This window comes from Coloeus monedula (genome assembly GCF_965178545.1).
Source record: "Coloeus monedula genome assembly, chromosome: 8".
NCBI lineage: Eukaryota > Metazoa > Chordata > Aves > Passeriformes > Corvidae > Coloeus > Coloeus monedula.
The window spans coordinates 4647124-4666150 of record NC_138788.1 but is presented as its reverse complement, the minus strand read 5'-3'; the positions used below and the strand labels follow the sequence as shown (position 1 = coordinate 4666150).

The 19027-nt window shown below is 37.4% G+C and overlaps 1 protein-coding gene across 2 annotated transcripts; it reads right to left on the bottom strand.

The window, feature by feature from the left end:
- Positions 1–921: 921 nt before the first annotated feature.
- On the bottom strand, positions 922–17453 carry SLC25A16 (solute carrier family 25 member 16). 2 transcript variants are annotated; one of them, XM_082286169.1, is made up of 9 exons: positions 17348–17453; positions 16415–16507; positions 14127–14260; positions 12396–12459; positions 6744–6865; positions 6149–6215; positions 5264–5426; positions 4301–4369; positions 922–2733 (listed from the first exon to the last, which is right to left on the bottom strand). In XM_082286169.1, exons 1-9 carry the CDS (start codon positions 17439–17441, stop codon positions 2577–2579), a joined length of 963 nt encoding a protein of 320 aa, XP_082142295.1. In that variant the 5' UTR covers positions 17442–17453; the 3' UTR covers positions 922–2576. The 2 variants fall into 2 exon arrangements, with proteins under 2 accessions (XP_082142295.1, XP_082142296.1); XM_082286170.1 differs by lacking the exons at positions 16415–16507; positions 17348–17453 and adding an exon at positions 12851–12887 and having other exon boundaries at positions 14127–14215.
- Positions 17454–19027: the final 1574 nt, after the last annotated feature.

Genomic DNA, 19027 nt, shown 5'->3' with positions numbered 1-19027 from the left:
CTGAGATGATACTGAAGGTCTCACTCTGCTGCAAAGAGGATAGTTTTGGCCCATCGTTAGACATTCCACCAGAAGGATCAAGTTCAAATTGATGAATTTTAAAAGATGAGGACATTATTAAGCCACTTCCGTTTTATTTGGGATAGTAAACTACATTAATGTTGCTTTCCATTGCAACATTGTTCTCTAAGAGAAGCTTAATTATCATTTAACAGTTACATGTTGATACTATTAAATGCAGTCACAATGCGGTGTTAAGAGATTACGTAAATTCTTTGAGCACTTGCTAAACCTGTGTTATGTAGTCTCTTCCATGTTGCCTATACATCTCCCACACACAGAAAAATCTCTACAGAATATGTTTATGAAGTACAAAATATGCTTTAAATATCTTTTTGAAGTTATCTAAAATTCAACCAGTCTGGGGAATCTCTAGGGAGAGTCCTAGTGCCAAAACCTGGACAGAAGTGTTCAGACTACATCTCTTTTTTTCTGACATCAGTGGTTGTGAAAATGTTTACAATTTTAAGATACATCAGCATTTTCCAAGTTTAACTGTGTAGATTCAGGAATTAATGTTAAAACACTTTCATGCAGTGTTAAATTTTATTTAGAAAAACTAATTCTGAAAATACAGCACAGTTCCATCAAGTAGGAATGTTTTTCACATTCAATACCTCAAGTATTTAGGAGATACTTTTTAGTTCTTTTCCTCTCAAACATGAACATGCTGGGTTCTACTTTATTCTGCATAACAACTGTTTAACTTATCATGACACTCCTCAAATATATCCCTTGCAGTAGAATTAAAATGTAAAACTCTTAATCATCCCTAACAGTATCCACATGAAAAAACTGGCATCTGAGAAGATGCTTTTTTTGCCCACACAGCAAAACAACACAAAGAAAAGAAAGGCACTTTAGTTTTCCTAATACAGTGGATTTATCACTACAGCAAGAGCTTTAAAATGTAAAAATTCACTGTGATATTGGTTAGCTTTCCTTTATGTGAAACTAAAGATCAGATGAAAAAGCATATTTCTTGTCTCTTAAGTAAGAATAACAATGTTGTGCATATTTACCTATAACGGCAAACATACAGATAATTCCAGAAACGTATTCCTTCTGGTTGCAACATATACCAATCACACAGACATTATCTCAAAAATTTTAATAAAATATATCCAGATACATCTCATTCTCTGTCCATAGCTACACTGTAAATTTCAAAGAAATACATAATTTTATGAAACTGGGGGGAAAAATTGAGCCACAGAAGTTGATACTGAATATATAGCTGAAAATCCAGTTTGTTAAATTTGTCAAAATTAAGCGGATCATTCTTACCATCCAGCACTTAGCATAACCATTGCCAATTCTCAGAAGACACTGCTAAAATATTTACAATAAATAAATAACTTACATGAAGTAAATGCTTTACAGTTTCCTGAATCACATGAGTAAAAATCAAGAGTACCAATGCAAATCATGTATAAAATAATTCCTTCCAGAAAAGGAATTGTAGGAGGAGGCAAACATGCAATAGTCTATTGCATACCATACTTCAGAAACAGTACATACACACACCTACAGACTCCAATACAATCTTAATTTTCTTTTCCGCATGAGGTTGGATATGGCCCATACGCCTGAACAAGTAAATGCAGCAGCATGCAGTCTTCTTTGTCACCATGGTTTAAGGTAGAGAAAAACCTGTTTACACCAGCTAGTACTGGAAAGTATGTAACATACTCAGCCTTGAATAAACCAAGAATAAATCAAGAAGATTCAGCTCCACAGAAAAGCTTTCTAAGATTAGACCCCTACTACCTGCCACAAGGACATCTTTTCTAGCACTCATACCCGTAAAATTCCCCCTTGCTTTTATTTGTGTAATACAGCATTTCTTAGAGTAGAATGCATGTCAAGAAACTGGTTTCAAAATTCCAAGATTTCTAATACTGCTAAATCCATCTTGCTGGTTCTAACTTAAATGGCTGAGGAGACTTTCCTGTGTACCAATGTGAAGACTTATGCATTGTTCTTGCATACAGAAAACTTGTACAGAGAAAGAATGAAAGGCTGCTTAAAGTGTGGTCTGCAAGCTTAGCTTCTACAGACCTGCCAAGGATCTGAATACCAAAATCATTGCCTTATGTTCAAATCAGTTTATTCCATTTAATTTTTAAAGAGCAAGAGCTACCTAATTACTAGCTTAAAAAGCAGCATAATCAGCAGCATTTAACTCCTGGAATGGTGATAAACCTAAATAACTAACGGCTTAGGAACCGTATAAAACATGGGTGTCATGTCCAAAACTGTCATTCCTAAAATTCATCTAATGAAGCCAAGAAGATCAAGTGCATAAAAAGTGTTTAGAGCTAGCTAATGTTATCTTGATGTGTCACCCGGTTTTGACTCCAGGAAATTAACCACATTTTGGCAAATAAAGATGTCAGACAACAGCAGGTCCACAGTAACAGAAAGTTTTTTTTTAAACTTCAAGTAATTTACTCATCAATATAATTTGAGGATTGATAGTGTAGTTTTACAGAAAGGTCTTCTAAAAGAAAGAATCAGTTGAGGTGCAAGAATTGTTTCATAAGTTCATATGTGGTAAAAGCCACAGCCTGGGAAGGAATACAACGAATGTAATTTAAGGATAAGCCACGGTATAGTCCTCTCCGTATTCCATGTTGTTGATACACGTATTTCAGTGTCTGCACCATTGTACTGGAAAAATAAGAACTCTAATCATTAGTGGATACACACATTCAATATCAAAATAATTTTCTTTAAATACAAGACACTTTTTACTTCGATTTTAAGAGATCCATGGAGAAAAACCCATGGCATTCCACATAGCAAAGCCATATATGACTAAAAAGACAACCTGAGTTTCCACAAGAAATTTAGGCCCAAGGGCTGGGAATCGGAAGAAGATGGTGCAGTCCCAGCTAAACAACTGTCAATCTGAAAACACCTGCCCTACAAGACATATTAAGATATTTTACACCAGAATGGCTCCAGACATTCATTCTCTCGCCTAACTGGCAGGAAGGATCTGAGAAGCATCAACTCTCTTTACAAATAATAACTGAAGTATATAATATTTGACCTTATTAAAAGCAGAAATTGCACTGTATATGCAAAGAGAATTTTCCTCAGATACTTGTATTGAAACTAAGCAAACAGACATAAATGGAAAGCACTTAAGGTGCTTGGTACTCCCATGCTCTCAAAGACAGTGCCCTTGGAGAACATCTTCCGTATGTTCCAAAGCTTCAAGACTTCCTACTTGCTTTTTCCTCCCATCCTCTAAAGATATATATGTCTATCTCCTTCAAGGCACAGCTCTCTACACAACCACAATAAAATTGTTAAATTGGGAAGCCTTGTTTCTGTAAAAGTAGTCCTCACAAATGCAAAAAATAAAACCCTGAGAACAATGAACACATTTTTATTTTTAACTTATCAGGAGTAGAAAATAGCCAAGTAAAAAAAAAAAAAAAAGGCTGCTAAAGAAAACCAAACAGAACCTTCACATTTAAGCAACATCGAGGTTGCTTGTGAAACAACCAAGGTTGTTTGTGTTTGGTCACTCAGACTACTCTTGGTAGGACCCAACTTTCCATGCAGGTGGTTCACACTTCATTGCACTGGATTCAGACATACACAACTCCACAAGATTGAAACTAACCAAGAGAAAACTGTCCCAGAAATGAATTTGATTGAGACAATTTGAAATTCAGGAAGTTTTTCAAGATGAGAGCTGATTTAATACTATTATGGTTTAAGTTACTACGGTGCTTCCACTTCTACTGGAGGAACCTCAACAATGTGTGGGGTGTAGAAGATTACTGTCAGTGCAAAAAAGCTCAAATAAACTTGTATTATGCAAAATCAATTTATGGAACAGATTCTGCACCATTAAAATACACTTTGAAACAATTTCATTTGAGTAGAAGCATTTGGTCTCTTAAGAGATTTCGCTGATATTAAAGGTAGCACAAGTTGCACTAAAATACAAAAAAAAACCATTTTACTAATACAAACACAGGATTATTAACAAGGGTGCCATTGTAATTTCAGGTATTTTTTTAATACCAAATTGATAATGGCAGTTTTTGTCTGCGTGGAAACTTCCTTATTAAAAGAATGAAGAAATAACAACATAGTAGTTCGGGGGGGGGGGGGGGGGAGCGGCGTGTTTTCTTATTTTTAAGATTTAAAATTAAGAGCTGAACTTTGCTCAGACATCCAAGAACACAGTTACTATGGATGAAAAGGAAATACTTACAGGCACTTTTCAGAGTCTGGGAGTACTGCTCCTAACTGCATTCGCCTACGAGTTACATCCAGGGGATATCTACAGAGAAGATATTTAAACAGCAGTTCAACCAGATGTGTGATGACTGTCTGAACATTGTTTAAACAAGAATACAAAGAAGTCCATGTGCAACCTTCAAGATCCCTTTTCAGTGAGTCAGGAATCCAGCTTAGATTCTTAACGCAGCTGGAAGTTCTCCAAAAAGGGAGAATCTCCTTACACAACCAAAACCAGCAAACCAGAGCTCTTAATATATTCCATTTGGCACTAGTAAGGAAGACACATGAAGATCAGATGAGAGTATAGAACAATCTGTAAAATGCTGAAGGGAGAAGACCCCTCCATTGAAAATAAAATTAACAGTTTAAGGATTAATAGACAGTTATATTTGCAATGCAGTGATTTAGTGAAAAATCCATACCGTGTAAGTCCATTAAATTAACTTATTTTATGGACAAAATAAAATAGAGCAAGGACAGAATGAGAAAGGAAAAAGCAAGCAAAGTAATAAAAATGGCAAATACAATATCTAAGACTTGTCCTTTTTTTTTTTTTTTAATCCTGTGGCTTCACATGTTACATAGATTTGAAAGTAAATTGGAATAGTAAAATACCGCAAATTATGTTCAGGGTCAAAATTTCTTAGCTTTCCAAACAAGCTAAGAAATAAGATTGCTACTAAAAAAATTCCAGTGGATTTTAGGAGATTTGCCTGAATTTGTTTAAACAACTCATTGGATATCTCTTAAAGGACCCTAAAGATTAAATAGATACTTAGTAAAAGAAACAATAGGAAATACCTGAATTTCAGTATTTGATGAACTAATTTAAAAACCTTACTAATAACTACACTTACATAAAATTGTATCAGATAAAAGTTTCTTCAGAATGAACAGCTGTAGAGAGGAAAACCAACCCCATACCCAAACTTACGATATCGTCTGAGCTATTGCTCCGGCTATGCCACCACACAGCAGATTTACATGTGTTTTCAAAACTAAGACATCGGGGTTATCTAATGAAGGCCGTCCAAGCAAGTTAGGTGCTTGAGCAAGTCCAATGCTCTTTAAGGTACCAAAGGTAAAAAATGAAAAACCTAAAAGGAAATTTAATTTTATGTACTTTCATTGATAAGCAAATTATTTGTTGATATATCATCATAAACAAAAAGCTGCATTTACAAAATGAAACTATTCTCCAGTTCTTTTAGAAGATTTTTCTTAAGCAGAAAAAAATAAACAATATTTTGAACTTCTACTGTAACTTCCGTCCAAACGAATTTGTGTTTATACACAACGCTACAAGACTGTTTTAAATAAGCTAGACTGCGAGTTTTTAGTTACTGGATCGCTGTCAGGAATCTTTCCTTGCTCCCAAGATCTTTCTAACTGAGGGACATCTCTCAGCTTTTGAAAACGAGTGTAGTTTAGCTGGGCTGTTCTGCTCCTGTGCTCCACCTCACCGCTGCTTTACATGCGGGAGTATTTACGGGAAATCACCAGGAGATGGAGCCAATACGGAGGCTCTGAGGCTTCATTTACAGCGTGCCTGCTCCCATGAATCTGCCTGTTTGAGAGAAACAGCCTCCATACTTTCTTGTGGGAAAACTGGGAAGCAAAGACAACCACTAGTTTACCTTTCTCACTCTCAACTCCAAATTTCAGAAAAGCTAGGCTTTGATTATTGAAGACACTTTTTAAGGAGCACCACTGAAGATGATTTGAACAGAAGCTAATTAACTAGGTGTGCAAATACATTAAACAAACTTCGTAGTGCACATAAATGCTGAAGGATTGCCATGTTCTGTTTTTAACTTACCGGCATAGGGCGCCATTCCCACCACAGTCGGCATCAGCCCTCTGTAGAACCCACTAAAACCACCTTCCTTTGAAAGAAAAATACAGCAGCATTTGTGGCAAGAAATACAAGTGTCTGAAGTTACACAACTGTTCATACAGAGTCCCATGACAGCAATCTGACTAGCACCATCTACCACCAAGGAGCTAATGTCATGTTCTGGTTCTTGTGCCTGAAGAATTGAAGGGACAACTGCCTGGCTCCAGAGGAGACAAATAAGTGAAAATGAAGGAGAAAAATCTACATCCAACATCATAACTGGAAACATTTATGCATTATACATAGCCCTCCTCCACAAATCTTTTTGGTAACATTACCACTTCTCTTGAAAAGCAACTTCTCCACTGTTTCTGACCTCCCACTTACATGAGCCTTAGCTACAGCTTAGCAGCCCAAGTCAAAAAGCACCATCCAAATAACTTCTTACATTAAAAATTCAAAGTGCACGCAACGAGGTCATGTTATTTTGCACTAAGCCATTATGTTCAATGCAGTGCAATATTATTCAAAGAGCATACTTTGCTTTGACAAAATCGAAGATTAAAAGAAAAAATACCTTTGTGTAAATCATCTTGAATGCATGGATAATTCCCATGTACTTGTGTTCCCCTTTTACTTGGAACGCCAGGCGAACTCTAACCATATCAAGAGGGTAAGTACAAATCACTGCTGTAATACCTTTATTAAAAACAAAAACAAAACAAGCAAACAAAACTCACCTACACCTTATCTGATTCTAGGATTATTTTGAAAAGTAGAATTTCCTTTTGTGATAGTGAATACAATAGCATATACAAAGTATTTTGTTAAAGAAACGCTTAAAGTCACTTACAATCAGCAAACAGGAACACTAACTCCAGCAACACACAAAGGATTTGTTTGTACATGGTGTTCACTGAAGCAGCACACCTAGGCCTAGATTTTCCAAGATTTATGGGCCTGACTATATTCACCTGAGCAATCTTATTGAAATTCATAGCTCCTAAGAATCAGGCTAGTCAAGTACATCAGCTTTACTGGATTGCAACCATGAAACCGAATCCTACCCTATTAAAAAAAAATTCAAACCACCAAATTTACATGTTTTATTTCAAAAAGGTTCTGTCAGAATTTGGTGTGATTACAGATACATGTATCTACTGCATCTGAAAATACTAAACCTATTCTAGTGACACACTAAATATTCTCTAATTACATTTAAAATAGAGCCAGGTTCATACTGATGAGGAATACTTAACTGTGTTGCATTTCTGCATTTTCATAGTTCCTGTCACATCAGCACTTCTACTTTAAAACTGAGCAGAAAAGCTTTCTGGACTTATGATGCAAAAAAAATGGAAAAAAATTTCAAATCTTAGGACTCATCAGTTATGAGTTGCTTCAAAATGGCTTAAAATGCTGACCAACTTGCAATTTTGGAAACACATCTCCAGTACAGAAAACAACAATTCTAACAGTTACCTGAAAAACAAATTCTTTCCAACTGCTAGGTTTTGAAATAAACCACTGAATGGCTGACAAATTCTTTGGAGGGAATAGTCAAAACTGTTGACTAACAACAGCATTTGCTGATGATACACCACACAGTCCCCTAAAAAAAAAAAAAAAAACAAAACAAAAAACAACCCCAAACAAAAAAAAAATCTGGGGAAAGGAAAAAAAGAACGTAAAAATGTTTGTAATTGGCCCTGTTTTCTAGCAACAGCTCTGATTTATCTAAATGTAACTTTTTAAAATTTGGTCCAACAGAAGATAAGCACACTTTTTATTCTGGATTAAATGGTGAGGAGAAAAAAAAAAAAACCAACACTCTAAGTGAACTATCCAAAAATCTGACAGTGGTCAACTGTCAATTGAAAGCCAAGTTTGTGGGTTTCTAGAGTATCCCACCAGTAATTCATTTTAGAAGACAAAAACACCTCTTTTGGAGATTTTTGACAATCCTCTGAACAAAAAGCAGACATCTGCGGTTTATTTCTGATGTTGTCTCACCCACAGGATTCAGAAGTTGGAAGCTGTAAAACGCTAAAGCAACTTCAAGACTGTTTCCACTGACCTACATGAAATGCAATCCCTCAGTATAAAGCCTTTTCCTAATGGATTCCCTGACATGTCCAGAAATACCATAAAATAGATTAATTCAAGCAGTTTAAAAAAAATTAAGGGGGGGCCGGGGAGGAAGCACTTTTACAGAGCTTAAGAATGCACAAGAAAGTTATCCCACTTCAGAAAACGGACTTTACCCCCACTTCTCTTTCCACTCATGCACTGATATGTACCCAAGAACTTCCTCTGAACAAAGGATAGCAAATAGATCAACAAAGAGCTTGGTCAATGCACTATTTAGTGAACACAGTCTGAAAACAGCACAAAAAAAAGAAACTGATAGAAACCGTATGTAGTAAGGATTTAATTAGAAACTTTTTTTTTTTACTTTTTCTTAAAATCTTCTAGCCATGAATTCTGAAAAAAAAATGGGATTTGGGACATCAGCCACAATATATGCTGTCTTGTAGCAACTGGGAGAGGCATGTTACTGCTCATATAAGGAATGTATATACAAGGGATCAAGATTTCCTTTGGGGCTCAAGAGAGACACTATCCTTTCCAAGAGGAATGGCAGTCAGCTGTGGGACACAAAGCCATTGTGGTGAAGTCTACAAAATTACTCATCTCACCTCTGCTCCCTAAATACAATATTACGAGAAGTCAGAGCACAGCATCTTAAGGCTCAGTTCCAGTCTTGAAAAAGCAAAGTCTGTTCCCATTAGTGATAGCCAAGCCAAAAATCTCTCCTGTGGTAGGTTAAACAGGACAGATTTGAAAGTATATCAACAGTTAAGAGATACATACAGCAGTTCCCACTGTCTGATCTGAAATAATCGTAACAGGGAAGCGGCTCTTCAAAGAGACGCTTCCTCAAAACCAGCAGACTTTTTCACTGCCAATGCTGAGTCAGAAGACAGGGAAAGACTTCCCATATTGTCCTCAAGCACCTCTGACCACTCTTGGGGACACGATACTGGGTTACACAGACTAAAGACTTAGTGACAGTGCAGAAGATTAGACTGTCCTTGATTTGCTTCCCAGGCTTTGGGAGTTAACAATTGAGATTAGCTCTACAGGGATTTATCTGTCTCCCTACTATCCCTCCATTCTTAGTAATTTTCTTTCTTTGGAAATAAAAATAAAAAACTATCTCGAGCAAGAAAAAAACCCAAGTGAAATACATTTACATTGCATACAGCTGGTATGCAAGTTCTTGTGATCTCTCTATCATGCTCTTTGTACTTATCAGTAGCTCCAGAGATCAAACTAAGCACTGCCAGGAAATTCAGAGGAATACAGCTCAAAGAGCGATAAGCACAAGACACAGCCTTGAACTGCAGAAGATTTGTTCCTCAGCTAATATAAAGATAAATTTATTCAAGTAGCATCTTCTGAACAAAACAAAGGTTCAGAAACTACATACAGAGAAACTGCTGATGACAAAAAATATTTACCAGACAGGTTTAAGAATGCCTAACCTACCAGTCCTAGTATTTCTATGTTTCCCTCCAGAGTGCATCTGAAGAACTAGACCAGATTCTTTTTAAATGCTGACTGAAGAAGGTAACTGTTAATTACATACTATTTAAAATGGAGACAGCCAATATCCTCCTAGACAGTGCTAAATCAGTACTATTTTCAATCACTTTTAGTAAAAGTAAAAAGCTAAAAGCAAAAACATACTTTCTGTAGTAGTTTAATGTAACTTGAGTTTATTCTAGATAACATCTAGTCTTTTTTGGCTTTGTTATTTTGAAGTTAATCAAGTGCAGGAGAGGAAATATGCATTTCTGCGCATTAAAATACACATTTTAATTTGGATTTTCTATTAGAAAACTTTTTAAAAATTAATTTGTAAAATCATCCTGTGATGTTTCATTTAATGTTAGTTGTTCATTTTTGTTGTTATTTGATAATTTTCTTTCCTAAACCCCACTAACCTCTATGATTTCTCTTCTGCCCAGCTCTGTCTTTCCTTAAAAGAAGCTATACACTATTTTTCTGTTAATGAGGTGTCACAGCTGAAATTTGAATCACACAAGACTCAGGAAATTCAGAGTTAAGAGTTTCCACAGTAACTTTAACTTGGTCTCCTTAAATATATGCATTACAATAGGTTTTTCTTTTCCCTCCCTCCACTACCCCCATCCTCACTGCCTTGTTTTCCCCTGTGGATATGCTTTGGATCCTATTTATCACTTACAGAAGATACTTACATGTTTCCCACCACTTTGAAGTGGTCTGTTGACCACTAGTCGTGTTGGAAACACTAACATAAGCAAGATTTAAGTACAGTGGGTACAGAGAAGTGAAAGCAGACAGCTGCGTGGCTAGATGGTGTAGAGGGGGAAAAAACGTTAAAAGAAATACAGGTTATCTATTCTCAACTTCTTAATACTGTTTCCCATGAAACTGTGAAGACCCCTCTGCACCAACACTGGGGTGTGTGCAGCACATCATCTCCTTTAGTGTTTAAGTGTGGAAGAAACAGAAAAATATCCTTTATTGGAGCCAGCATAGGAGGAAAAGCAATATTACCAACTGCTTTCAAGTCTTTTTTGTTTGCAAACCTAGAAAACTTCCGTACCAGATTTCAAACACTGCTCTTCTTAGTGCCTCCTCCCCCCCATATCTTCTCGATATACTTAAGATAAACCCTCTGCCTCTTATTATCTAAAGAATATCCCAAGAAGCAGTTAATGCCACCTAGTAAACAAAGAGTAAGACACTCACATGTGACCCTATATATATACACTTGACCGCTATGTTCATTTCACCCCCAAGTCAAGCTCAGTTCCTGTTCTGAGGGTCTAAAAACGAAACTATTGAGTATATTGTACTTAAACACACCACAAAGCAGTTCATTTGATTGTAGTTGCCAGATAGCACTGTATATTAATTTATTTTTGTTACTCTAACCACACAAACCAGATTTAACCAGTAAGGTGCTTACAACAATGCCAGATGCTATTAATTTATTTACACAAAGAATTCCACCACATCCAACACTGACAGAGTTAAGCTGATTATTCAGTGTTTTCACAGCGCCTCCCAGGTCAGGTTCCCAGTCTCTGACAAAGCTCCTGGAAAAGCTAATAATAATAATAATCTTGGGGGGGAGGAGTGAATTGCACAGTTAAAGCCAGGGGAAAGGAAAAAAAAGGAAGAAAAAAAACCCCAAGAAAACTATCTATGGGGTTTTTTTTTTAACTTCTTCCAGATAGAAAGCCAGCCAAGTTCTGGAACATATCTTACCAAATAGGTTTTCTTAATTTTTAGGACTCTTCTCATTGTTTAATTTCATTCTCTTTCTTTTTCCTCTGGTGCCACACAAAGCCAGAATATTTTAATGAGATCTTCCTAGTTTATCTAAAGGTAGTATTAAAAAATCCCAGATTTCTTTTTCCAAAAGAAGCTAAGTATGAACACCCATAACTATTTAAGGACTAGACAGTACTAAGCCTATTTTACAAATTAAAAGCACACGAAGAATCACTTCAATTAAAACTCAATCCACTATTACTTACCTTCCCGTGTTTTTTCTTAGCTACTTTTGACTCAATGACTAGTAAGAGGAAAACAAGTATATAATCATACTATACACTGGCAGTTTACTGATGGGCTTTTCTGCTGCTATATCACTAATTAATAAGTGAGAGATTTTAACATTCACAAATATGACCTAAAGAGCATCATGACAATCCTGTGCTGGACACGAAAAAGTACAGACACTTCTGGCAAATCCAAAGAAACTACTAATTTAAGAAGCTGCAGTTCTCTCTGTTTCTGTAGGCTTATATTCAACCTAGAAGCAACGGCAGAGTGGCTAATGAGCCAATTCTACCAGAACCTGCAGCTTTATACTTCATATTGATTACACCGGTTTTTTTGCTTTTTAAATGTCATAATAAAAGGCTATAAAAAAACCTGTGCTTCACAACATAGCACAGAATTCACTGCTCACACAAATATATTTTAGAGAATACTCTTAGACAAACAGGTTTCAATTAGGCAACCATGTTAAATTAACCATTTACTAGTATATTTGCTTAATACAAATTTGCAGGAGTTCAACCCAACACTACATCAAATCATCCTCTAAATAAATATTAACTTCTCAGAAAAAGACATGTCTGAAAATCCAAGTACAAAACTATACCTGCCATGGATCCAGCCATTAATCGATGCACATGCCCAGAAATTCCAAGTTGTTTCTTTATTACCTATACAATATGGAACATTTACAGTAGTCAGATATCAGAAAATACAGGGAAATACACAGCACGAAGTTTATTAGCACATTAGTGCAAACTCTGCAGCAGTTTCCAAGAAATTTATAATGCTACAAATTCAATCCAGAACATTTAATTACTGTTAGAAGAATTTTTTAACACTGCTGCTGTTTCCAACTTCTTATTAAAAACATGGAAGTACTAAAATTCTACTAACAAAGCAAAACAGTAAGTTGAAAGTATTTGTACTGCTCACTTCAGAAACCAGATTAATTGTTTATTTAGTTACCATTTAATGTGTGTTAAACAAGGCAAACTGAATATGTAGAGAGCAAAGGACACTGAACAAAGTTGAAAAGTAAGAAGAATCAATTTTTCTTACATGCACATCATGTGAAACACTCCCATAAAGATTTTAACTGGATTAAAATAAAAAAGAAAAAATAAATAAAAAAAGAAGAAATAAAAAGGAAGAGAGAAAGGACAAACATTTCAAAGCAAGAACTTGCTGAGTTAATTACGGCCTGGAAGGAAGTCAGAAATTAGTTTCCAGGCTTTTATCAAATAACTGAGACTTTCACTTTCTGCTATAAACATCATTTAATACCTTCCTCCTTTAAGAATTTTTTTTTCTTTTACATACCCACGCAAAATACTGTGACGATTTCTGGTCAATTAATACATAAAGAAAAGTGCTATAATGCTAACTGGTGTCTTGAAATTGCGGATTCATAAATCATTTCAATTATAAAGCATGGTATGCAGTCTTTTATTCCACACCACATAAAACATGCACAGATCAACAGCATTCATGATTACAGCACAAAAAAGAGAACCTACAAAACCCATTACAGTAACTTCTTTGCATCAGTCTCCTGAAATTTACTCTTAGGGAAAGGAATGACAATTTCAATCGCATTGTCTTAAGTAAATATTGTACCATTTACTTGGCTGGGTACTAAATCTGACCTTTCAAACATGAAATTTCTCCTCTCTAGTAGCAAAATGGTATTTTTTACCACAAACAGCAATGCTTAAAAACATGTTCATGCTAACAACTGACCTCCATGAGATGTTGCAAGGATTTATTATGAAAGGGTAAATACAGGAGAACAGAAAGGAATCCACAAATCTTGCAGAACCCTGAAATGAGCATTTTTATCTTCAAGGTCGTTTTTATCTACAGCCTGACATAATAATTTGTCGGGTCAAATATAACAGTCATATCCAGACAGACTTTCAAGTTTAACTCATTCTATCCATCAAGTACTAGGAATTCCAACATAAATACAATAAAGATGTTTCATGTTACATTTTTTCCTACATTATTCACAAAGGGCTACCTCATAGCAATACAAATAGCAGCAGACTTTAAATTACCTTTTGTTTTCATTGAAAGAAAGGGTATTATTCTCAACAATACAAACATTTAGAAATCAATGTGAATTTCTTTTTCCTTAAGCAACATTGCAAAAACTTCCCTGTTGCCCTGATATTTTTAATGAGTAGGTTCTGAAAAAATTAAGCAACAGCTAGAAAAGAAGTACAGCTAATTAATAAGACCCAGAAATTTCAGTGTTAGTTTCAATCACTCAATAAGTCTGTATTTATTGCAGGCAGAAAAAAAAAAAGAAAAGGAAAACAATAAATTCAGCTACCTTTTTATATTGGTCAAATGCCATAAACTGAATAGCGCCATACGGGAAGATTCTAATCATCATTGCCCCATTTCCTTTATACAGCCCAAGGTAGCCTTCCTTTTTGGGGACAGCACACAACGTAGAAAATACTCCTGCAGCAATACAAAAAGAGGTATTTAAAACTGTGGGAAAGGAAAAAAAACCAAAGAAATGCTACTGTAAAGAAAGTAAGCATATAAAGCTAAGGCTGCATTATGTTACTCATGTAACTATGGAAAATCCATTTTCACTGCCCAAACACTGCTGGAAGGGAGAGGCTTAAGGTTAAGTTTTATCACCTTTCTCATCTCCCAGACCCAGTGAACCTCTGCACTCAGGCCCCAGGATTTGCCCAGACTGTGAGCAACCTTACTGCAGATGCCACTATCCACCCACAGCAGCTAATGGCAGTAACACAAGGGAGGGAACTGGCTGTCCTGCAATTCAGTCAATTCTAAATAAATAAATATGTAAATACTTTAAAGTCTAAAACTATGGCAAAACAAACTGATATTGCTACATGCTATATTGCAGATTAAATGCCATCACTGAGGAAATCAAGTAAATATGTTGAAGACTCTCATTACTTACAACTTAAATGTCTCGCACTCTTTGTCTCAGAGTTGTTGCAACAAGAAGCAATCCTGCTCCCTTTTAATAGGTGGGAAATAATGCAAGATCACACAAAGTTTGGCAAAACCTATAGTTTTACCATAAACATTAGTTATGCACAGTTGCTGTCAAATTCACTTTCTACTTTGATTTTATAAAAGAATTAACTGTGACAGTCAGTTTTCATTCACATGCAACTACTAAATAACTAAGAGTGGAACATGAAAAAGACACATTTATCTTGCTTTCAGGCAGGAAAAAAAGAGTAGCTAACAAACTTTCATTTGAAGTTTAAACCAAACAAGTAATTATTAGTTTCTGGGGTTCTAAGAATATGAATAGATTAGTGCACCTTGTTAATATATCATTGTATGTGAATATATTATTAAATATTTTACAGTGAATTTATTTTTAAGATGTCATGCTTATTACATGCATCTGAACTTACTTATGCCAAGACTAGAATTTCTATCCTGCAATGATGAGTTACTGTTCCTATTTCCTAGAACATATGCTCTGAGATCCACGTGGCACAAACTCCACAATGCAAAGGTATAAAAACAGATAGTGAAGACTTTGATGAACTGACCCATCGTGTCTCTGCACTTACAGGTACCTCATCCACATAATTCTCCTTTTTTGCCTACATGTAACATGGACACACATTCAAGTCAGACACATTTCAAATAATCAGCATCATATCTGACTCCCAAAATAGGGAAGAACATAAGATTTTACTAGCCAACTATGGCACAGTACAAAGCAAATTGAAAATGAGGATTTAAAATCTCAGTCAAACCAATTATTTCACCCTTCAATTCTTAGGCTGCAAACTTCAGTGTATACTTGGGTTTGTATTACTAGAACACATTGCTTGTGTTTCCCTTTTTGCCACAGTGAATATACAGCCACTGAATTTTATGATTTAATGGGGTTTTTTTTTCAGCTTTTAAAAAACATTATCTTTAGTGTCTAAGTTAAAAACAAGTTTAGTTACATGCGAAATTAGGCAAGTCTTTATTTTTTTTCCGTGACAATTACAAGCCTTAAATTTTGGAGCAAAAGTTATGACATATTTCAGTAACATCTGGCAGAAATGGCTCAAAGACTCCGCACAAGAGGGCACTGTTACAGCCCGCAGAGAACAGCTCTGGACACGTGAGTTTGCTCTCACCATGATGCAACACAGATGCCGAATACAGATCATCTGCACCTTACACCAGGCATAAACCTGCTGCTCTCTCCAATTCCCACCAGCCATGGCACTCTCGGAAAATCAGGGATCCCCACGCCGCCTGGGAACTGGCACCCACTGCAGTACAGTTTTTACTGAAATGATCCAAGCTTTGAAGCTGTGATTACCGATCTCCTGCTGGCTTCTGTAAGGGGAAGATCAAGCCTAGCTCTTACATGCCTTATTGAGGATTACTCTGACATCTCAGTCTCTAATACATCAACTGATACCACAAGCTACACAGGGCTTTGTTTTTCTTTTCAAACAGTAACAAAACATGGCACAGAGCCTGACCAGACAGATTCAACCTTCTGTCTGATGAGCACCTTTTTTATCAGCCTCATCACCGTGTAAATCAATGTACCCAAACCACACACGTTGCATTTAAAACCAAAAATTAGACACATAGCAGCCATCTTACCTAGATGTTTGTAATGGTGGTTATGAGCTTGCAGCAAAATCTTTACTCGATCCAGTGGTGCAGTAGTTGTTTTGGCACAACATCCTGCAACACCTTTCCAAGACAGAAACAGAAAAGTGACAGAATACAAAAGTTCTTTAGGTCAGCAGCTAAATAAGGGACTTTTCTAATGTAGTTAACTCAGTCAGGAACTGGAAAAAGCCCCAATGACAAGTAAACAGTTTCTATTAGATGCTACAAAGCCCTTGAAGCATTAATGAAACATTTAAGCTACTTTTCCTGTTTACCCAAGCCACTGTCTGTCTCAGCTGCAGAGGTCAGTGCAAAAGGAACTTTCCTGAAAGTTACTCAAGAGTTTTCCACCGTGTTTCCTCCTTCCCTTTTGCGTGAAAACAGCCCTTGCTGATCTCCCCAAGGAGGTGGGCTACGTGTCTGCCCGTGTACCCTGCGCTACTTCGGAGAGCGAGATCCAACAGAGAGTGCGGCATGATGTAAAAGCTTTAAATAAATACAACCTTCTCCTACCCCCAGCAAATCAGAGAGCTGAGACAACTGGGAAGAATATAGGAAGAATAATTAGGCTTTTTCTCTAAGAGGTTACTGATGCGGCGTTCTGTTTGCCAGGCTGCCTCGCACACACCACCTTCATTTCCTCAACAGCAGCCGCAACAGTCTGACGACAGGGATAACCCACCCTTCCCGAGTACCCAACGAGGGTTTGGGCTCTGGGAACATTTAACTGGCAGCTGACCGGGGCTCCTCGCTGGTTCTGACACACGTGCGAGTCACTGGCGTGCACCGCGTCACCCGCGTTAGTCTATTAGGGGAAAAAAGAAAAGCGAGCTCCCTGCTTCCCCGGGTGACGAGACTCGGCAGTAGTTTTACCGGGGGCAGCGACACGAAAGTCCGCCGCCCCCCGCCCGAGGCACCCACCTCCGGCGATGAAGGAGCGCAGCCAGTAGAAGTCTCGGTGCGCCGCGGCCGGAGGCAGCGCGGCGCCGGGCCCCGCCGCCGCCGGAGAAGCCATGGGGCAGGGCCGTGCCGGCGGCGGCTCCCTCAGGCGGCGAGCGGGCGGCGCACGGGGCAGCGCGGTGCCCCCGCCGCGCCGCAGGGGCGGAGCTCGGGGCGGCCCCGCTGAGCCGCGGCCGGGCTGGCGGGCCACGCCGCGGCGCCTGCGGATCGCGTCAGCGGTCGGGCCGCCCCTCCGCGCCCTGTCCGCGGGAAAGGCCCGGGTTAACCCCTCCGGAGTCGCTGCAGGGGCCGCTTCTCACCCCTTACCTGCTCCGGAGCACGATGAGGCGTGGAACCGGTTTATTAGGACCCCCGGGGATCGCTTGCTGCTCCTTAAAAACAGTCATCCACTCACTTCGCGAACATGTATTTAGACCTATGGGTGCACATAACCAAAACCTGAAGAGCTCTAATTAGGTTATACAATAAAATATATCGATTTCTTTTTAACCGTTTAAATAGCTACTTAAACTTCGTGCTGGAACATTAATATTTCTTCTGTCTACAATTATAGTTTCATACCCAGAAAAAACACTCAGTATGATTATTTGTATGCAAGTTTCAAAATGCATCAAAAAGGGAAACCGATATTGAAAAAAAAAAATAGAGAAAAATCAGCGGGTTTAGATTTAGAAAGCTCAAACACAGTATCATTCTGCAGCTGTCAACATTTTGGACAATTTTTTAGGTTTTCTGTGATACCTCTGTTGCCTACACTGTATAGGGCTTTCCAGGAGGTATTTGAACTTCTGTTTTCAGCTCTTGAAAAAAAACAAAACACCTTCTTGAATGCTGGTGCATGGAGCAAGGAGGGAGAGCATACCTGATTCCGTCTAGTGAGAAAGCTCATGCTGTCAGCTTTACTCATAGTTTTCTGCAGTTACTCACCTATTCCTCATATACTTTTTGCCCCGTACATCTTGATCTGGGTTTCAAGTATTTCATATACCAATATGCCTTTTAAAAAAGTAAGTCTTCTAACATGAAAAACCCCAGTTAAACAGATCTCTATGCTTGCACAAATCAAAGGAATCACTTTCCAAGCAAATCACCAGAATATTTTTGCTTCTTGCTTGTGTCAGATTGCCTTCAAGAGAAGTTACTATTTTTTCCCTTTAATAGATTATATTCCTTAAAATTAAGCATGCTTCAGAATCAAGAAAACTTCATTTTGCTCTGTTTGATCATTGCATCATTTATATATTTGGGAAATGGCTGTTGCAATATTCTTTTTTTCCAATAACTTAAAAAAAAATAGATTTCTTCTAGAAAACATGAAATAAGTTCTTTATAGGGGAAAACTCTCAAGCCTTTTTACCTTTTGTAATAAACCTGAAAAATTAATATTTTTTGTTGAAGTTATTCTGATTTTTAAGTCTAATGGAAAGGCAACTGTTGTGTGATTAACTGAAGCAGGTTTTGTAATCACTGCTGATGCCATTTTCTCCACCCAGTTTGTATTCTTTTGGGTTTCTGCTCAGGAAAAGCCTCCTCCCACCACAGCAACCATACTGTGTTAACAGCTCCAGCTGTAGGAATCTAATTTACTGATTTCACACAGAAAAGCACGGCAACTGCACTAACAGCTGAAAGTCATCAAGT